The sequence below is a fragment of the Microcebus murinus genome, chromosome 1 (assembly GCF_040939455.1).
Source record: "Microcebus murinus isolate Inina chromosome 1, M.murinus_Inina_mat1.0, whole genome shotgun sequence".
NCBI classification, from domain to species: domain Eukaryota; kingdom Metazoa; phylum Chordata; class Mammalia; order Primates; family Cheirogaleidae; genus Microcebus; species Microcebus murinus.
The window spans coordinates 64,574,546-64,594,764 of NC_134104.1; the positions used below are offsets into that span (position 1 = coordinate 64,574,546).

The following is a 20,219-nucleotide window of genomic DNA, read 5'->3' on the forward strand; positions in this document are numbered from 1 at the left end:
ATGACCTAATCCCCAGTACATTATCTAACTGAGTGGGCTCAATTTAACCACAAAAGGCAGGTGATAGACCAAGAGGAACTCACTATCCAGCCAAGTTGTAAATCTGAAAAAGCAGGAAGGACAAAACTCCATGGCAGGGGAGGTCCAAAGCCAGGAAACTTCAAAGGAAGAGACTATTAAATTAACTTTGAAGAGCAATAGCTCACATTTATAAGGTGTAACATTAGAGTGCAGTTCACTTGAGTTCAACAAACATTTTTACTGAGCTCCTCCAAGATGCCAGGCGCTGGGCTGGGTACTGGGGATGCAAAGATCACACACTTCTACGGTCAGAAGCACTCACTAGGAAGGACTAAAAGAGTAACATAAAAAGGAGGGGATGCCTAACTTTGATTTTTAAAAAAGTTTATCATTATGATGGATATTTGATGTTCCTTATAATAACTCATCTCAAAATTATCCATTTTATTGTAGAGATCCGATTAAGAAAGGGTGTATTTGCATGAACGTCTGAGATGCTGTTGTGGAATAATATGCTTAGTCATCAACTACCAAAAATGCCATCTTGGTTGAACGAACGGCTTGTGGAAGTCCTGCTGCCTTGGGTAGGGGTTAAAAATTGTTCTTGAGAAGAACGTCTTTGTCCGAAGAGAAAATGAGTTTAGCTCTGAGAAGCGAGCTTGTAGTAGACAAAACTAAGAGGAAAAAAAGAAGAGAACTCACTGAGGCACAGAAACAAGAAATTAAAGATGCTTTTGAGTTATTTGATACAGACAAAGATGAAGCAATAGATTATCATGAATTAAAGGTGGCAATGAGAGCCTTGGGGTTTGATGTAAAAAAGGCTGATGTACTGAAGATTCTTAAAGATTATGACAGAGAAGCCACAGGGAAAATCACCTTTGAAGATTTTAATGAAGTTGTGACAGACTGGATATTGGAAAGAGATCCACATGAAGAAATACTGAAGGCATTTAAACTATTTGATGATGATGATTCAGGTAAAATCAGCTTGAGGAATTTGCGGCACGTTGCCAGAGAATTGGGTGAAAACATGAGTGATGAAGAACTCCGAGCTATGATAGAAGAATTTGATAAAGATGGTGATGGAGAAATAAATCAAGAGGAGTTCATTGCTATTATGACTGGTGACGTTTAAAAAATTGCAAGGATAAACACTAAGAATGTTGCAGTTACCATCTTATATTCTATTTTTGTGCCTGGAGCCATGTAAAAAAAGAAACTAACTTTGTTGTTTTTTTCCAAAAGGACCAAAAATACGCATCTTGTGTATTTGTATTTTACTACTGTTAAGTTTCTTTGTATGAACTGTGTTATTAGTACTCAAATAGTTTAGCTTTGTATTTATAATACAGCTTTTATATAAAGTTTTAAAAAAATTGAAAAAAAATGCCATCTTGCAGCAGAACAAGGGGCTTACATGACTCTAAATTGCCAATAGCTGGGAGAATGGGTCAACTTTATGAATGCAGTTAAAGTAATGCCACAAGCTTTATAGGAAATTAGTGTTTGTTTGTATTCTGTTCTCTGAGCTGACACTGGTGTCAGTGTAAACATCCACATTCATAACATCCCATAAACCTGCAGTCCCCGACCCCCAGGCTGCAGCCTGGTAAGGGTCCATGACCTGTTAGGAAACAGGCTGCACATCACCACCTGAGCTCAATAACCCCTCCCCCCGACATGACACCCTACTCTCTCTACCCCTGGTCCATAGAAAAACTGTCTTCCATGAAACCAGTCCCTGGTGCCAAAAAGGTTGGGGACCACTGCCATAAACTAAGTGGGAATCATAATCTTGGTTGTCACACTTGTGTATTATTTTTATCTACAATTTTTTTTTTTTTTTTTTGAGACAGAGTCTCACTCTGTTGCCCAGGCTAGAGTGAGTGCCATGGTGTCAGTCTAGCTCACACCAACCTCAAACTCCTGGGCTCAAGCAATCCTCCTGCCTCAGCCTCCCAAGTAGCTGGGACTACAGGCATGCGCCACCATGCCCAGCTAATTTTTTCTATTTTTGGTAGAGACAGGATCTCACTCTTGCTCAGGCTGGTCTTGAACTACAGAGCTAAAACGATCCGCCCACCTCAGATTCCCACAGTGATAGGATTACAGGCGTGGGGCCACCGCGCCCGGCCTATCTACAGTTTTTTGACACTGGTTTTCTGTGGAATGTGGATACAATATTTATCACAAACTCCCACTTACTTCGAGCATTTCCTCCTGAATTATTTTTATTTAATACAAACACATGGTGAAAATAAGGTGTCCTTTGAAATCTTGCATCTAAATCTTTGTATGTCTTACTAAATCTTTCTCTGCATTACAACCAGCGATCTTTCTAAGACACAAGTCTGATCTTATCTTTGTTTAAAATCCCTCAAGGTTCCCCATTTATTTCAAGAAAAACTCTAAACTCTTTCATGTGATTAATAAGGTTTTGTACAATCTAGGCCCTGTGACAGTCTTATTTCTTGAAACTTTCTTTCTTTGCCTAGTTAACTTCTAGTTATTAATTAGTTCTCCATTTATGACACCTGTAAGAAGGCTGCCCCTGATCTCCCCAGTGTGAGTTAGGTGCGTCTCCTCAATGATCCCAGAGCACTTTCACCCTCTTTATTATAACTAACCTGATTACTTGTCCAAATGTCCATCTTGTTTATCACTGTAGCCCCTACACCTAACACAATGCTTGACACAAATCATGGGTGCAGTATGCACTAGTTGAATGAAATAATCCTCTCTTTCCCAGAGTGGCATTATAAAAGGTATAATTTCCTAGTTCGCTTTGGGCTCTGTTAAAAGGATCTCGCCAGACCCAAATTCCACAGTTACCCTGATGAGTTTAGCCCCCATTAATGAGAGGTACTTGAGTGTACCTCACATTACCAGTGAATAATTTCATTGTTGAGAGGGCTCAAAGTGAGCAATTTTATAGTTCCTAATGCTGTCAGCAACAAATAAATGCAATAAAACTCATAAAAGAAATAAATTAATCAGGTGGAATGTGTCTACATTTAAATGTTTCATCTGCAAAATCGGGGATGTACTTTTTTCCCCATGGCTTAGGCTTCGGTTTTACCCTAGGCTTTCCCTGTAATTGCCACTTAAGCAACCCATGTTATTATAAGTGAATCCAATTGTGTGTGTGTGTGTGTGTGTGTGTGTGTGTGTGTGTGTGTGTGTGTTCATTTACTGATGACTAACCCTGATGGTAGAAAGAGAGCAAAAAAAGGTCTCATACAAGTTTATGATCTAACACAGAACTAGAATGGTTTGCTTTCTCCTCTCCCATTCTCTTTCTTACCCACATACATACATATACATTTATGCTCCATAGAAGGAACAGTTGGGAGAGCTGACTTTCTAACCTAGTGAAAAATTACTCACCTAACAAGTTCCAAAGTCCTTGCTCCTTTTTTCTTGCCACTTCTTCCTGAACTTTGCACAGCATATGTTCAATGCTCAGAACCGCCTCAATGAGGTCAGTCTGGGCTCCTTTAATCTCTAACCATGCCTCTCCCGGTGTGATAATCTCTGAGATGGAGACATTTGAGGTTTTCTGAAGCAGAGACAAAAGGTCATGTTCCTCTTTCCCGAGGTACAGAATATGATTATTCTTAATGATGTGTTGGTTCCGGAGGGTCAGTATTCTTTGGATCCATGCCTTGGCCTCACACATCTCTTCCTTGTTGCATGTTGTCAAATTGATGACAGGAGATCTAGCTTCAAGTCCATTTTCTCTTTTCTCCTCTCTGGTCAACTGGGGGGCTGAAATGACTACCATAAGCAACCACATAAGGCTAGTGGGCTTTACAATAGTGCAGAACAACACACCATAGCCAGTGTTTACCCCAATGATATTGTCACCATTGTCAGAAGTAGCAGCTCCAATTAAGTACCTATCCCTGAAAGCTGAGCTGAGTATAAAGGAAATCTACATATGTAGTGTAAACACATTTTTACACCAAAATGTAAGCCTCCTTGGGAACACAGACTTTATCTTGTAACGGGCTGGCTTTACCATATCTTGCCTCTGCTGTGTTGCATTTGTCAGTTCACAGATGAGTTCGCCTCGTGATCTCACCCTGGATATTAACTATCACTTCCTGCTAAATGGAATTCTCTTAACTTCCTGCTATTACCAAGTTTAAAATCAAGTATCTCTGAAAGCCATAGAGCTTAAAAATTGAAAATTATTTTTTAAAAAAAAGTTTAAACATAAATCCCTGGTTATAAAAATAACATGTTTATTATTGAAAAATCAGAAAATTATCAAACTATAATGAAAGGAAAAAATACCTATATATAATTCCACTACCCAGGAGTCCTTATTATATCTTATCTGTGTATGACAGGACACTATGGACCTTTTGCTGTTTAAAGAGTGGAGTTGGGAGTCACTCCTCATTTTTTCATATATATATGTAAATATATAAATATATATGCAATTATTTTAATTTTAGTATATGTGCTGCCAAAGCAAGCACTATTCCTCTAGATAACTAAATTGTTCAAATCACGAAAGAATAACTGTTCTAGCACCAAAACACATTTAATTTTAACTATTTGTGAATTAAATATTTCTAACAGAAACATACCTTTCTGCCTTCCTAAACAGTTTAACCTTTCCTTGATAATCTGAGATCATTAATCATTATTAATGTCAATTATTATCTTATGCTATACAATTCCTTTACAGATATCCTCAAGAATTGCTGAATTAAATGGTATCACTTGCTACTGATTGTTACACTTCTTTTTTACATTTAATTCAAAAGCCTTGTCCAAGGATTTCTAACCCTGCAACACATCTGACTTTACACATCCCATTATTCATATTAATGACATATAGACCTTTATATGTTCCTTTTCTATGTTATCCTCATCTAAAACTCCTCCTCTTATCTAGCTACCTGGGATTCCTTGTGGTTCCCCAAACATGCACTGGATTTATTTGCTCCTGTGGGTGTTCTTCACCTTGGGTGCCCCACCCCACCATCTCTGGACACTGAAAATCTTGCCAGCCTCAAATGCCAGCTTAGAACCATCTCATCCATGAATCCATTCTTGATACCTTCCAGACCGAAGGAATCTCTCCCTCCCTGAGCCACCTGGGGAGTTTGTCCATTTTCTCATGAATTATTTATCCCTTGGCATTTATTTAATGTTTTGCAATTTGTAGACACTTTTACATAATCTCCAATTATCCTCACAACAGTCTTTCATTATCATCACTGTACAGATAATTAAACAGGCTCATAAAAAGCACAGTCCCAGACTAGAACTATTAAAGTTCCCCTTCTTTACTTCCAGCACTGTCAGGCCACTGAACATTCCATCTCAGTCCACCCAACTCCACTAAAAGAATGGAGTTATGAGACAAAGCTAATTCTTCCTCAGCCCCCAACAATTAGGATTGGTTTAGTCCAGTGATCCCAACCCTGGCTCAGCAGAATTGACTAGGGAGCCTTCAAAATATATACCCTTGGCCCAGACCCAGCCTTCCAGAATTAGAATCTACAGAGTTGCGGCCTACAGGTATACCTATTTTTGTTTGTCTGGTTGGTTTTTAAAGTTTCCATTGTGATCCCAGTGATTACTCAGGTTTGAGTAACATAGAATTAACCCATTTATCTGGTATTACTGAGATGTGTTTTCTGTAATGAGTGGTAAGTAACCCTATTTGGATGTTCAGAGCAGAAAGAGTGACTGGCTTAGCCAGTTTCTCGAGGACATAATTTTTTCTTAGAAAAAATTACAGGCATATATTTATGAATGAACTATCTAGACTGTGGATTATCTACTATGACTCAGCCTCTGTGTGGACATATCATGAAACTGGACTGAAAAAAAGCAGAGTCATGGTCAAGGTATAGATTAGGTTCGTATCCAAGAGGAGCACAATGAAATATATTTGGCTTATTCCTTCTTCTTCTCCCCTCTATTAGTTCAGATAATCAAAAATAGAATGAGCCAATGGTAGGAGATGCTACTTGTAGACCTATGAATTTCTTACTCACCACTATAATTGTTGATTCCCAGCATCTTGGATTTCTTTGCCATTTCAGTGCTGAAAATCTACAAGAAGCAAAACAGAGCTGTGGGTCATAAGCAAGGTGCATAGCAACTGTCATCAAAATCTCTCTCTTTACCTGCACATACCACAGTTGACATTATCCACTGTCAGCTCCCATTCCTACTGCCACAAATCTAAAACAGCCTTTAGGAAAGTTCTAAGAAAGAGCACCACATTCTGTTAAAACATATAAGGCAAACCAGTGTAAGAAAAATGGAAAGTAAGCCAAAATCTGGTATCAAGTCAAGGAGCATCTGTAATTACTTCATTGAAAAGATGGTCATTAATGCGATAAAGACTAGATTTTCCTTTGCATCTGAACTTTAACATGAAATTTCTTAATTTATAGGACATTTTCTTCATAAATTACATTTGCATCTGCTATTTAAAAAGCAAAAAGCCCTCAATCTTAGCATTGTTTAGTACCTAGAGAGGTTCTGACAAGGTACTTAGGGAAGAGGCCCTCCTCATCCCAACACTTAGAAATAAAACAAATGAGGTAATATTATCTAACAATAAAAACACTAATAATGGGCCGGGCATGGTGGCTCACACCTGTAATCCTAGCACTCCGGGAGGCAGAGGTGGACAAATCACTTGAACTCAGGAATTCGAGACCAGTCTGAGCAAGAGCAAGACCCCATCTCTACCAAACATAGAAAAAATTAGCCGGGCATAGTGGCGCATGCCTGTAGTCCTAGCTACTCGGGAGGCTGAGGCAGGAGGATCGCTTGAGCCCAGGAGTTTGAGGTTGCTGTGAGCTAGGCTAACGGCACGGCACTCTAGCCCAGGCAACAGAGTGAGACTCTGTCTCAAAATAAATAAATAAATAAATAAATAAATAAATAAATAAATAAATAAATAAGAACTGTCATACACAATGGATAAAAGCTAGCCTTCTCCAGAAGTCGCTTTAAAAGTCAGATGTGTTGCAGGGTTAGAAATCCTTGGACAAGGCTTTTGAATTAAATGTAAAAAAGAAGTGTAGCAATCAGTAGCAAGAACATTAAAGAAAGAAGGTGTGAATCACAAGCATATGATCTTCAAGGAGTTTGGAAAAGTAGACCCAAAGCGCAAGAATTTGGTAGTGTTGTTCCAGGTCTGTCTATGAGTGACTAACACCGAATGTGAGAGATGTCTGTCATGTGACCTGGAGAAGTGTTCCTTATTACAAGACACAGTGCTTGCCACAAGGTAGATATGCAATACATATTTGTTAAATAACCATCCGTCACCTTTTATAGACACTCGGTTCCACCTAGGCCCCTTATCATCATGAAATACTGGTGCACACAAGTATTTCAGTCAGCTGGGGAATTATTTACTCACTGTCAATTCTGAATTGGAAAATATGAGTGTGTGAATATAAATATCACTTTATTGTGAGTTTAGTGTAAGTTGGTCTTCCTGGCTAAGGTCACCTCTGGATATTTGACAAATCAATTTTGTGACGATCTTTTTAAGTTATCTTTGCATCTTTCTGTACACACATCTCTCATTCCAAGACTTATTTAGGAAGAAATGACAGGCTTATTAGAAGGCCGGAGGTGTATACATATGTCATACCTCCATATGGATATAATATAGTGCTAATGTTGGAAAAAGCTTGAAGGAGTGGTCAATGTTCACTATATAATGTAATTCACTGTGTAAGATAATTCTCTCCTTTGTGCCCCAAAATTAAAGATGTATCATTTCTCAAATTATTTTTTCTGTGTTTTTGTGGTTCATTCAGAATCTAGGTTTTTGGAGCAGACAGACAGACCCAGGTTGGGATCTTGGTTTGGCCATTTGACTAGCTGTGTGCATATTATTAACTTCTGGGTTATGTTTTTCCATTTATGAAATGGAGATGACAACAGTGGCTTCAACCCAGGATTGAGGGAAGAATGAATGAGACAGTTTCTTAGCACAGTGCCTGGCCCATGCAAAAAATGGCAACTATTTTTATTTTTAGTCCCTAGGGGAGCTCTCAGGCTATGGTTGATCTTTCTACTTTTCTTGAACTGCCTTGCACATTTTTGTTTGTTTGTTGGAGAGAATAAACCTTCTATTCTAGATGTGGTTAATTCCTCTTATTTGGATATGGTGCTTTACAAACATTTCAGGGATGTGCTCAGGGCACCTCTCTGGGCCCAGGGATAGTCCTCTGCTTGGAGGAAACTGATGCACTTCATTCAAAGGACAGAATGGTTTATTTTATCAGAAGGTGAGCTACTTCCTTGGGTCAAGCGCCACCATCTCACCAGCTAGCTGTGGATGAGGCGCAGTGGTGTACTGGAGCCGACTTACATTGGCTCATGAGAGCCCACTGTGAACACCTCTTCCAGCTCCGTCTTCAGCGATGTGTCACACTGATAGCTTGAAAGCAGCCACCAGAATCAGCTGCAAATGCTCCAAATCTCCCTGTGTCTAACTGGCAGCAGAAGGAATGAGAACCTTTACACTTGCTCCAGAAAAGACCAAACTAGAACAAGTGCAAATTCATTTCCTTGTTGGAAGAGATAAAATGGCAACCACACACAGAGCAGGTCAGGAGGTGGGAAGTAAGACTTGGGACCCAGACACATGCCAGGAAGTCTCACTAGCACTTGGATGTCGCTGTCAGCGGAATCAGAAACCTATGTCTTAAAAACCTATTTTAAGCTGCTGTATCTTATTTCATTTCCTTTTCATTCTTCCCTAACATCATTAAAGTCTTTTTGAAAATGCCACCAAAGCAAGAATAAAGCAAAGAGGTGGTTGGTACTTTAAAGGCAGAATAGCACAGCAATATATATTAATACTAATTATGCCAAGTATATTGGGGACTAATTAACATGTTAGAAACTCAACCTAACCTGTCCACTCTCGAACAAAAAGCTAAGATGAAGAGAAAACTAAAGAAGCTGAACACATAGATCTGTATACTCAGACACGCAAGACAAACTCCCCTGCGAGACCTGTCCCTCCATTTTGCTAGACCACAGCTGATTCTGAGGTTACCTATAGATGAGTTAGGAAAGAAGAGATTGAATTTGAGGGCAGTACTGGGGATATGGCAAAAGCAGGACACACCCCCGCCATTAAAGAATTTATAATCTAGTTGGAAAGAAAAGATAAATAATTCACTTTAATTTGGTAATAATTCAGCACTCGGTGAACTACAGCTTATTACAGTTGATATAATAACAGCTAACATTCGCGAAGGGCCTATTGTGTGCCAGGTACTGTTCTAAGTGTTTTACATGAATTAATTCATTTAATCCTCGAAACAGCTCTATCGGATGGTAGTTATTAACCCCCTTTTAAAAGATGAGGAAACTGAGGCACAGATAAGTAATCTAACTTGCCCAAGATCACACAGCCAGTAAGAGGCAAAGCTCAGATTCACTGGGATTTCAGAGGGAAAATTCATCGACTGAAGAGGAGAGGACAAATAATTTATTTTAAATACATTGGATTTGAGATGACAGAGATCCAAACAGAAATGGGACAGGGTTGGGGATGTAGGTCTGAAGTTGGCTCTGAAGACAGGACTTTACAGAAGTTATGGCAGAAGTCTTAGGAACAGTTGTATTCTTGGAGGGAGAGAGAAGAGAGAGAGCAGAGGACTCCACACCAAAGCTAGGAGGTTGCTTACCTTTAAGGAGCAGAGGGAAGAATAAATGCCAACAAAAGAAAAGAGAGAAGCTAAAAAGTGGGATAAACATGGCTTCTATAATGACATTCTTTACCAGGTCAGAGGTAAGTGATTTATAAAAACTAAATTTCACCAAGTTAGAACACCACCACGCAGTACAGCACCTAGCAGCGTGTCTTACATTGGAGATACCCAACAGATGTTGAACGAATGAACTGTAGGACATTTCTAAGATATTAACCTACCTTAAATATCTCCAGTTGGCCTGGAAGGATCACAAACCTTACGGTTAATTTTTTTTTCAAATGGTCTTTGGCAAATGTTAAAACTTCATCAATCATAATCGCTGCTGCTTCTTCCTTCCCTATCGTAATGCTTCCAGTCCCAAGGGCAGGAAAGGAAATGGAAGTTATATTTAGCTCAAGGCATTTTTCCAAACACTTTCTCACTGCATTTCTCAATATCTGTAGAAGAAACACAAATTTAAGGTCAACCTTTGAGTCAAAAGTAAGGCCTCACTTACCCCTTGATTCTGTCCGTATTTTACAATGCCAACCTCCACTCTCCCTCAGGGTCATGTCCATGCTTCCTCAGAGGGCAGGGGAGGTCCCACTCCATGGGCAACACTCTACAGCTATAAGGTTAGATGGTGAGAAACTCCAGCAATCGAGTGGCTCAATTTGTGCTATTCAGGACACTTGGGCCCTGTGATTTCTCCCAGTTTATGTAGGCTTGCCCAATGTCTCAGGTCAGAGAGCCAACCATCAGTTAGTTTATTCCCACTCACCTGCCACTTCCAGGTCAATATAAAGAGCTCTTGGAAGTTTAACAAAGGAGAAAGAGATTACAATAAGAAAGCAGCATTTATTCAGTGCCATTAAGATCAATCATGTAATTCTTCCTGGAGAAGTGCTAGTATTTTGGGCAGATATTAACTTCCATCAACTTTTCAACAACAAATTGAATACCAATACAGGAAGGCTGTCTGTGGAAGAACTTTGGAAAACCGATGGATGGAGAGACTGGAGGACCAATTTGGGATTAGAGAGTGCTCTAGTCAAGAGAGGACAAGAAATGGTGAAGAAAAAAGATAGACTAAGGCAGAGGAGGGGCTTAAGTTTCCTCTTTCCACATCTGAGTGGGTACCCGCTACTCTTTAATGCTTGTATTTTATGTGCCTCAAGTGAAGGGTCAGCCAAGAGAGCCAAGCTCCACAGCAGGCACAGGTGGGAAGAGACCACAGGTAATAGATTTGACCAAAATGGTGGCAGAAGGGAAATCCCAGCTCTTCTTGGAATTTAACACATGAAAGGAGATACAGAGAGGCTGAATCTCCTACCTACTTAGGAAAAGGTCTACAGGGTCACTGGGTATGGTGAGGTGACGCACTATTCAGACCAAGGGGGCTCTGATGCTCCAGCGTCTATTTGCAGTATGCCCACTTAAAATTTAGACATGGGTTGGGTAACATTTTAAATTAAACTTCTTGAGATAATTTATGGCAACTGTACTTGTTCAGTATTTCAGGTATTCACAAGGGTGCTAAAAAATGGGGACTATACCACTTGACAATATTTCATGAATGTAATGAAAGGATGCAAGTTTAATAAAGACTGAATAGACTATGACACTCCATAAAGATACATTTATTTTAAACTTACTAGATATTCGGGACATCTTGAAGGCCAGATTACATGGCATACATATCGGTAGGGCAATTCATATTCTCTCGTGATCCCTACAAACTGGGAATCTTCAGACAGTCTAGCATTTTTCTCAAATTCCCACTTCATTTCAACTCCTGCTTGTGGTAGAATTGAGTTTGACAGAAGTCCTACACCAACACCAGTTCCATGTACATAAATAACAATTACATCTGTCTGAAAAGGGAAGAAAGGACAGGATTCACTGTTAAATTCCTTCTTCTTAAATGACTAATTTAAATCTTTATTTTCCTGAAGAGCTTTGAAAAATACTTTTCGAATATCCTAAATCCACAAAAATTCATTTAAAAATGGATAGAAACTCATATTTCCAACGAGTGATCATTTGATTGCTATGAACCTATTTGTCCTATTCAGAAATTATGTCAATATATAGATGGTATAATTTTTATCGCAAACATCTGTTAGCCCCTTGCTGGATTACACTGCCCATATTTTTAGATTTTGAGCATTCTCTGTGATTTATTTTAAGCTCCATCAATAAATGGTTTCATTCTCTGCCCCACCACCATCGCTTTTTTCTGTGTGGGATTTTGTTTTGTTTTAAATAGACAAGAAATAAAATTCCTCAGGACCTTTCTACCTCCTAATGTTTTTATGGTTTAAGATAAGTAGTCCATGGTTAAAGAAAGTCCAAATGAGATGAAAAGGTCTTCAGTGAAAAGTAGGCCTCCCGCTTGGTGGAGTCCCAGATCCCCCACTCACCCACCCATGCTACAGGTGACCCCTCTTACCAGTTCTTCATCTGTCTTTTCAGAAATAGACTGTACTTTAAGTAATGTCATCTCCTAGTTAGCTCTCACTGCTGCATTCAAGGAGGTAGTATCCTTCCTCCACCCATGCCTGAATCCTCTAATCATGCTGATAGATTTACGTCCCTTTCGGGGTAACTTAGGCAATTCTCAGGGATGTTCATGAATGCTTCACTTTGAAAGTGCAGTTAGAATTTGCAATTTGGGGGTACTGGCATCCTTTAAACATTTTAAAATTCTTAATACTGTTGGCAATAAAGACATGCAATAGAATTTCAGTTAAAGGGATGTTATTCAACTGGAATGTTTCCACTTTAATTTTAAATTAGTATGCTAATGATTTCTTGAATAAATATTTCTTGGGGTCCCCTCATTTTTCTTTCTAATTGTCTTATTGGTGATAAGTGGTATTTTTACTGATGATTAAGTCTATTTGATTGTGGCCGCAACCATCTTAAGAGTGACATCTCTGATCCAGAAAACAAAAGGATACAGCCTTGCATTCTTTCTCTCGCTCTGTTGCAGTCCCTGCTGCCTGCTGCCTCCTCCACTTATTCACTGTTAATTTGCTGAACATCTAGATGCATGCCCAGACCAGGCCTTGGGTCTGCAGAAATGAATAAGCCATGATCCCCATCCTCAAAGAGCTTTCTGTCTAGCAGGGAGCTGCACTAACTCAGAAATACCTAGGTTCACTCTTGCCCTGACTCCTTCCCTTCCCGGCCAGGGTCCTCGAGTATCCTAAATATTATTTTTGTCTTATTTACATTTTTTCATTAATAGTGTCCTGGTATTATAAATACTATTTTTGTCTACCACTGACAGGTTGCTTCAACAATGCTGAGATGGTTTTTCTCCGCAGTGAGATTTTTCAAATAAAGAAATTTTTAACATGAGAAAATAATAGATTTTAGATTCCTTGGGATCAAAGACTGTTCTAATTCCTGATGGTGCCTAAGAATAACAGCAAAAGCAATAATAATTATAAACATGTATCATGTACCAAGCACGATTCTAAGCATTTTATGTATACTGATTCCAGCTCTAAGATGTAAGTGCTATCATTATCCTCATTTTACAGATGAGACAACTGAAGACCAAAAAGTAAAGTAACTTGCTTTGGGTCACCCAGTTAGTAAATGGCAAAGCTAGTATTCAAATCCAGATGGCCTGACTCTGAAGTCCATATTTTTAAAAAAAAATTTTAAATAAAAAAAAATGGAGGCCGGGCGCTGTGGCTCACGCCTGTAATCCTAGCTCTTGGGAGGCCGAGGCGGGCGGATTGCTCAAGGTCAGGAGTTCAAAACCAGCCTGAGCAAGAGCGAGACCCCGTCTCTACTATAAATAGAAAGAAATTAATTGGCCAACTGATATATATATAAAAAATTAGCCGGGCATGGTGGCGCATGCCTGTAGTCCCAGCTACTCGGGAGGCTGAGGCAGAAGGATCACTCAAGCCCAGGAGTTTGAGGTTGCTGTGAGCTAGGCTGACGCCACGGCACTCACTCTAGCCTGGACAACAAAGCGAGACTCTGTCTCAAAAAAAAAAAAAAAAAAAATGGTTTTTTTGGCCGGGCACAGTGGCTCACGCCTGTAATCCTAGCACTCTGGGAGGCCGAGGTGGGTGGATTGCTCGAGGTCAGGAGTTTGAAACGAGCCTGAGCAAGAGCGAGACCCCGTCTCTACTATAAATAGAAAGAAATTAATTGACCAACTAATATACATAGAAAAAATCAGCTGGGCATGGTGGCACATGCCTGTAGTCCCAGCTACTCGGGAGGCTGAGGCAGGAGGATTGCTTGAGCCCAGGAGATTGAGGTTGCTGTGAGCTAGGCTGATGCCATGGCACTCAATCTAGCCTGGGCAACAAAGTGAGACTCTGTCTCAAAAAAAAAAAAAAAATGTTTTTTTTAATTTTTAAAAAATTTTCTTTCTTTCACTTTTTTTTTTTTTTTTAAGAGATGGAGTCTCACTATGTTCCCTAGGCTAGACTCAAACCCCTGGGCTCAAGCAATCCTCTGGCCTCAGCCTCCTGAGTAGCTGAGATTACATATGCCCATTAGCATACATATTCTTAACCCTGACAAGATGTTTTCTACACAGTGTTGCATAGTGTATGCTCAAATAATATTTAATAGGAAATTAACAATTCAGGGATCATCTGTGGCAGTGCAAGAGAATAAAAATAAAGACTTACCAATTGCAGTTCAATGTAGCCCTGGACAATCTGGAGAGTCAGATTGTTCATAACCATTGTATTGGGAGGATGGGTGGCGCTGTGACTCAACCAGGGGCCCAGCTCGTTCTTCCCTAAGATTTGTTCTGAAGCAGCTTTCCAGGAAGCAACAGTAGGGTCCTCATTGCTCACCAAGTGGATTTCTTTCAAATTACCAAACATTTGGTTCCCTTGCAAATGAAACTGGATAGTTTCTACAATGGTCTGTGTACATAAATCCAGAGGGAACTGGAAAATCCCAGAGCTCACGGCTGGAATTGCTAGTGTCTCAATGTGAGTATTTGCATATATGACATAATCCAGAATACTTGTAATGGCCCTCTGCAGTATACTGATACATCCCTGTGGATCCATTGCCCTCCATCTGGGCCCAACAGCGTGGATGATCACTTTGCAGGGAAGCCTCCCTGCTCCAGTGACAGCTATATTACCAGTTGGTACTTTACCATATCTGGCAATCCATCTTCTGCTCTCTTCTTGGATCTCAGGGCCACCAACTTTCACCAGGGCCAGGGCCAGGCCTCCCCCATGTATAAGGTCTTCATTGGCTGCATTCACCACAGCATCAACAGCATGTTGGGTTAGGTCACCCTTCCAGACAGATAACTCTAGCCCAGGCCTCAGCATTTTTCTAAACACTTGCAGAGATTTGCTGTTGCCTTCCAGGGCTGGAGAGACCAGGGTAGAGACACAGCCAAACTTTTTCCAGAGCACTTCATGCAGCTGCCTCTCATTATTTTTTAAAATTTTGAAGTCATGGTGATTAATGGGAATTTGCCAACTATCATTTTCTCTGGGAGTATCAGTCTCTGGAAAAGGAGAGAAGATTAAAAAATAAAGAAATGAGCAAAGTTCCTTTGAAAAGGATGTAATCTCACTTCACTCCAGGAGACTGAGTTCCCTATGTGCAAAAGAGAAATGAACCTCCTCTAGCCCCCTGCCTGATTCTTCTCACCTACACGTGTAATTAAAGCAAGGATACTCAAGAGTTCTCAACCATAGGTCACCAGTTGACAGTCTTGTGCCTGGCAAATAGTAAATATTCCATAAGTCATAGCTACTATGACACAATGATGGTGGTAAGAAAACTGTGTATATGGGTCTCATGAAATTGGTTGGGTTGTTTTTTGTTTGTTTGCTTTTATTTTATTTATTTTACTTTTTTGAGAAAGGCTTTCACTCTGTTGCTCAGGCTAGAATTCAGCGGCATCATCATAACTCACTGCAACCTCAAACTTCCAGGCTCAAGCTATCCTCCTGCCTCAGCTTCCCAAGTAGCTAGGACTACAGGCATGCACCACCATGCCCGGCTAATTTTTGTATTTTTGGTAGAGACAGGATCTCGCTACATTGCTCAGGTTGGTCTTGAACTCCTGAGCTCAAGCAATCCTCCTGCTTCAGCCTCCCAATGTGCTAGAATTACAAGTGTGGGCCACCAATTTTTTAAATGTATGTAAAAATGGTGAGTTTGGAAAGACCTGAATGCTGAGGGCACATGTATTGGAAGGGACTTAATTATGAATAAAAAATATGTGGAGACTTTATAACTTTTTTGCTTTTGTCAATGTCTTAGTTTGTATTCTCAAGAGCAGACCCTGCCACAAGGATCTGAGTGTAGGCTTGTGGTGGGGAGGGCAGAGTAGGAAGGCAAGACAAAATAAATGAACAAAGGGTATCTTACTAAGCAAATGAAGTTCAACTGCACTGGGAGACAGTGTAGTTGTTGTGCCTCAGTTATATCACCGGTGGGGTAATTATAGGAGCTGGGATATTTACCCAACTTCTAATAGGTCATTGGTTCAGGTAGCTCCTTGGTGGGGAGCAGTGGGGGGGGGACATTAAACCAGCAAATTAGTGGACACTGACAGTAATGAGTGGACACCAATAGTGTTTGCTACAGTAAATAATTCTTCATGATACTCCAGTTTCATGGCACAATTTTGGCAGAATTAAAACTAGTTGACTAAAAATCATGGCAGACCAGAAGATGTGCTGCTCAGATCTACCTTTAATTTGGTTATGAAGTGGGAAATAGGGTTAGCTGACAGCCTCCGGCTATTAGCCACTTCGGGCTTATCTCAGCTTCCAGCCAAGGTCATGCTTTCCTCAGCGCAGACTCCATTAATGGAGGAGCAAAGCCATGTATGCCCAGCGTGGGATACCTCTGGTGGGCAATCTCTGTGTCAGGTTTTCATTACAGTCTGATGGCTCCGCCTGCCCAATTTGGCTTCCTCTTGTTTCCTTTCACATGCACCTTTTGCACTGGTAAGTCCATTTAAGCTTCTCTTCCTGGAGAACCCAACCTGCAACACTATATTCCACGGCATCTAAGGCATTGTTTTTATATGCCTCTGAAAAACGAAAAAATGATGCTAACTGAACTGTGGCACACCATCAATTGACAGGAGGACTACCACTTCATTTCAGAGATGTTAAAATGTGGTGAAAAAGTGCATCCTTAGATAGATAAAATGTGGTAATTATATTTTACTTCAACTCCCATTTCTAATCTGAGCCACTTAGAAAGACCTCTAGTATACCAAGAAGAGGAAGCCCTAAATAAAAAAAAAAAAAAGAAAGAAAGAAAGACCTCTAGTGGCCTCAATTACCCAAAAAATGCAGCAATTGAGTAGTCAGGCCCAGCCGGCCTGAGCTTTGGCTGAAACTCTCAAATGGGCCACCCCTAGTACCAGGCAGGTACCACTGGGCCCTTCTAGTCCTTGTTGAGCAAGGAGACAATCAGGTGGTGCCCTCTTCTGGCCAACTGCAGCTATAGGGCTGTGGTCAGAAGAGTCTCACACCTTGTGGGCAAAGGGGAGGACCAATGAGGGCCCTGAACGGACATGCCGGCCGCCGCCACACCGCCTCTGAAGCATGGGCTGGGCCTCCACAAGGGGCCGCCATCACCCACCTGAGCACTTGTTGGGGAGACATTCTCCTTCCGTATTCCCCTTTCTCCACTGAGGAAAGATCTGAGCAAAGACTTTCTGAAACAAGACTGAGAGCCAAGTAATCGTACCTGATTTTTCATTGTAAGCTGTTGCTCCAGCATCCTGTGAAAGAATGAGAAAGGCTTTTTTAAAAAATGGAAGCTAAATCACTACTGATTACTGATAACAAAGATAGCCTAACAAATACAACACAACAGAAACCCTGCTCAAAGGACTGGGTCTGGGAGGGAGGGGAGCAAGTGTTTGTTTTTTTTTTTTTAAATCTGTGTGTCTGAAACACTTAAAATACTAAATGTTCCCGCAAACACTGACCCCCAACCCACTTCCCTAGGGATAATGCACTTCTAATTAAGAATGAGATGAGGGTTGGAGGTTAACACTTGAAAAGGCCCAAAGGCCCACAGACCAACATGACCCCAAACTCTCTGGACAGCTTCCAGTCTCCAAAATTTCAAGAGATTTCTCTAGACAGGAGCCTCATCAGCTGCGTCTCCTATCCACCAGTAAGGACACGCTTTCAATTGTGTTTTTTTTCCATGGCACAAGCTTTAATGTGGCATTTGCAAGTTTAACAAATGAGATGCCTTTTTCTATTTCCTTGTTTTTATTCCCCCTCCTATACCCTCTTTGCCCCATCCTGAAAACGAAGAACTGCTGAATAACTGAAGAAAATCAAAATGATACTGATTTTCAGTGCTGAGATGACTTTTTTAAAAAAAGTCAACTCTCAAGGTGACTCTGTTTATTAGATTAGATTAGATATTCCCCATTTCCCACATGGTACAAGGAAAAAACATTTATTGAGCCATTGAAACCAGATGAGGATGTCAGGTATAACTGAAGACTTCAGATTTCTTGCTGTTAAAGGAAAAACTATTCATGCGTTGATCAAGGTTCATGATATATACACATTTGTTCTTTTTACCATGGGAAAGTCCATCCTCCAGGTTTGGGGGTGGGGGAGTGGTTCTTTAAATGTTTATACTCTCTTTTGAGGCTCCAGGTACAGACTGTAGTTCACAGATACGGTGGCCCACTTCTAGGAATAAATAGAAAAGATGCAATAAGCATTGACCAGAATCTTAAGGAATTTCGTAAGAATATGCTGTAGGGGCTATCTTGAATAGTCTTTCACATCATTGGTGAAGATGCACACATTGTTTTGCGGCTGTTGTCACCGTTTACCTTCTATTTTTTTCCAGGAGTGGTGCCAACTGAAACCGGGAGGGCAGTTCAAAGAAGGTAAAGAGCTGTATGAACCGGAACAGGGAAAGCTTTGTGAAGGAGAGGAGACTAGAGCCAGGCCTTGAAGCATGAAGCAAGTTTTTACATATTTAGAAGAGGATGAGAACAAAAGGTGAGACAGCATTCAAAGAACTAGCCTCCTGAGTAAGTAAAGACCCCTGGGGAGTGTTTGAAGAAAGAGGAAACACCACGTGTGCCTGTGAGGGGTAAGTATTACTAAATTTGTGATAAATATCCTTGACCTAATTAGATAGGGGAATATCTGGATAAAAGTCAGAAATTCTAAGAAATTTCATTAAAATTACATTTTAATGATTGTCCATCTAATAGATAGGAATTAAAAATTGTGAATTTTCAGAAGAATGACGATGAAAATACTTAAAAACTCAATTGCCCACACTGTTGCTATCCTCAGGCCTCTGAAATGATTTCTAATGTCTTTGCAATAGAAAAATTTTTGCAGCATCAGAGCACTATCCTTTTGTGGATCAAGAAAAAGCAGCACGCTCATTCAGTACAACTGTAAAATGCAAGAGCAAGACGCGTTTTTGCCTCCAGAGGGCACTGCCGTTTTCACAAAAGAAGGGAGACAGCCTCTGCTTTGGCTGTGGGCTTTTGCGTTAGATGTGGCACGCGTTTCTGTCTTCACACCAGGCTCTACAGGCCTATGGATAGACGTGGCGGCGGAGGTGACATTCATTTAACCCTGGAGAAATAGAAACAAGGAGCATATTGCCCAAAACATTCAATCTTTCAATCTGTTGCATTTTAAAAAACAACAAAAACCTTCCCATCAATGGTTCCTACTGTGTTTCCTTCTCTTTATGAAAAGCTAAACTTCTGGAATGAGCAGTTGACTCTACTCTGGTCCACCTTCCTGCTTAGCCCACTATAGCCTGGCTTCCCACCTCACTACCAGCGCTCCTCTGAAACTGTTGTCACTGTCCTCCATGTGGTAACCCCAATGGACTTTGTTCTGTCCTAACCTATACTTGACCCCTTTCTATAGTATTTCATTGTTTGATTCCTAAAACACTGCTTTCTTGGCTTCTTATATGCCACCTTCCCTTGGTTCTTTTGCTATCCCTCGCTGTGCCTTTACAGACTTTTCCCTGGGCTCACTTCCACCATCCACCCTGAATCACTTGCCCCAGGATTCTGTCCAAGAGGCACTTTTCACCTCATCCTATATTCCCTCCAAGGGCGATGCATCCACTCCCATGGCTGCAACTCACCAACTGCAAATACTACTCTCAGTATCTGTATCTCTAGGCTATGGCTCTCCTGAGCCTCACTTGTCAACTCTGATTGTCCCCGAGTCCCTTCAAACACAGCCTCTGCAAAACTGGGCCCTTTATCTCCTGGTCTCCACTTTCCCATTCCCCTGCTCCCCTCCAAAATCCATGCTTTGTCTCCTAGAATGCTTTGGCTCAGAAATCTAGGAATTCTTTGAATCTTCTCTTTTGCCTTATATCCAACCCATATCTGGGTCCTAACCACTTAAATCACTTTCAAATATGCCCCTACCCTCCTCACCCACAGACACTGCTTCACTTTAGAGTCTCAGCACCTCTCGTCTGAGCTGTGGC

The 20,219-nt window shown here is 40.7% G+C and overlaps 1 protein-coding gene and 1 pseudogene across 4 annotated transcripts in view; one reads left to right on the forward strand and one right to left on the reverse strand.

Moving 5' to 3' along the window:
• The window catches only part of PARP9 (poly(ADP-ribose) polymerase family member 9), a 46,487-nt gene that overhangs the window by 16,304 nt on the left and 9,964 nt on the right, over positions 1 to 20,219 (reverse strand). Inside the window, exons 2-8 of one of the 4 annotated variants that reach the window (XM_076002014.1) lie at positions 18,311 to 18,424; positions 17,454 to 17,487; positions 14,396 to 15,243; positions 11,384 to 11,602; positions 9,968 to 10,186; positions 6,045 to 6,102; positions 3,412 to 3,792 (exon numbers count right to left, since the gene is read on the reverse strand). In XM_076002014.1, the coding sequence (XP_075858129.1) occupies positions 3,412 to 3,792; positions 6,045 to 6,102; positions 9,968 to 10,186; positions 11,384 to 11,602; positions 14,396 to 15,243; positions 17,454 to 17,487; positions 18,311 to 18,325 (1,774 nt within the window). In that variant the 5' untranslated portion in view covers positions 18,326 to 18,424. Of the gene's footprint in view, positions 1 to 3,411; positions 3,802 to 6,044; positions 6,103 to 9,967; positions 10,187 to 11,383; positions 11,603 to 14,395; positions 15,244 to 17,345; positions 17,488 to 18,310; positions 18,425 to 20,219 lie in introns of all 4 variants that reach the window. The other 3 variants (XM_012780491.2, XM_076002002.1, XM_012780489.2) reach the window with 3 other exon arrangements.
• On the forward strand, positions 610 to 1,388 carry LOC142870596 (centrin-3 pseudogene; annotated as a pseudogene).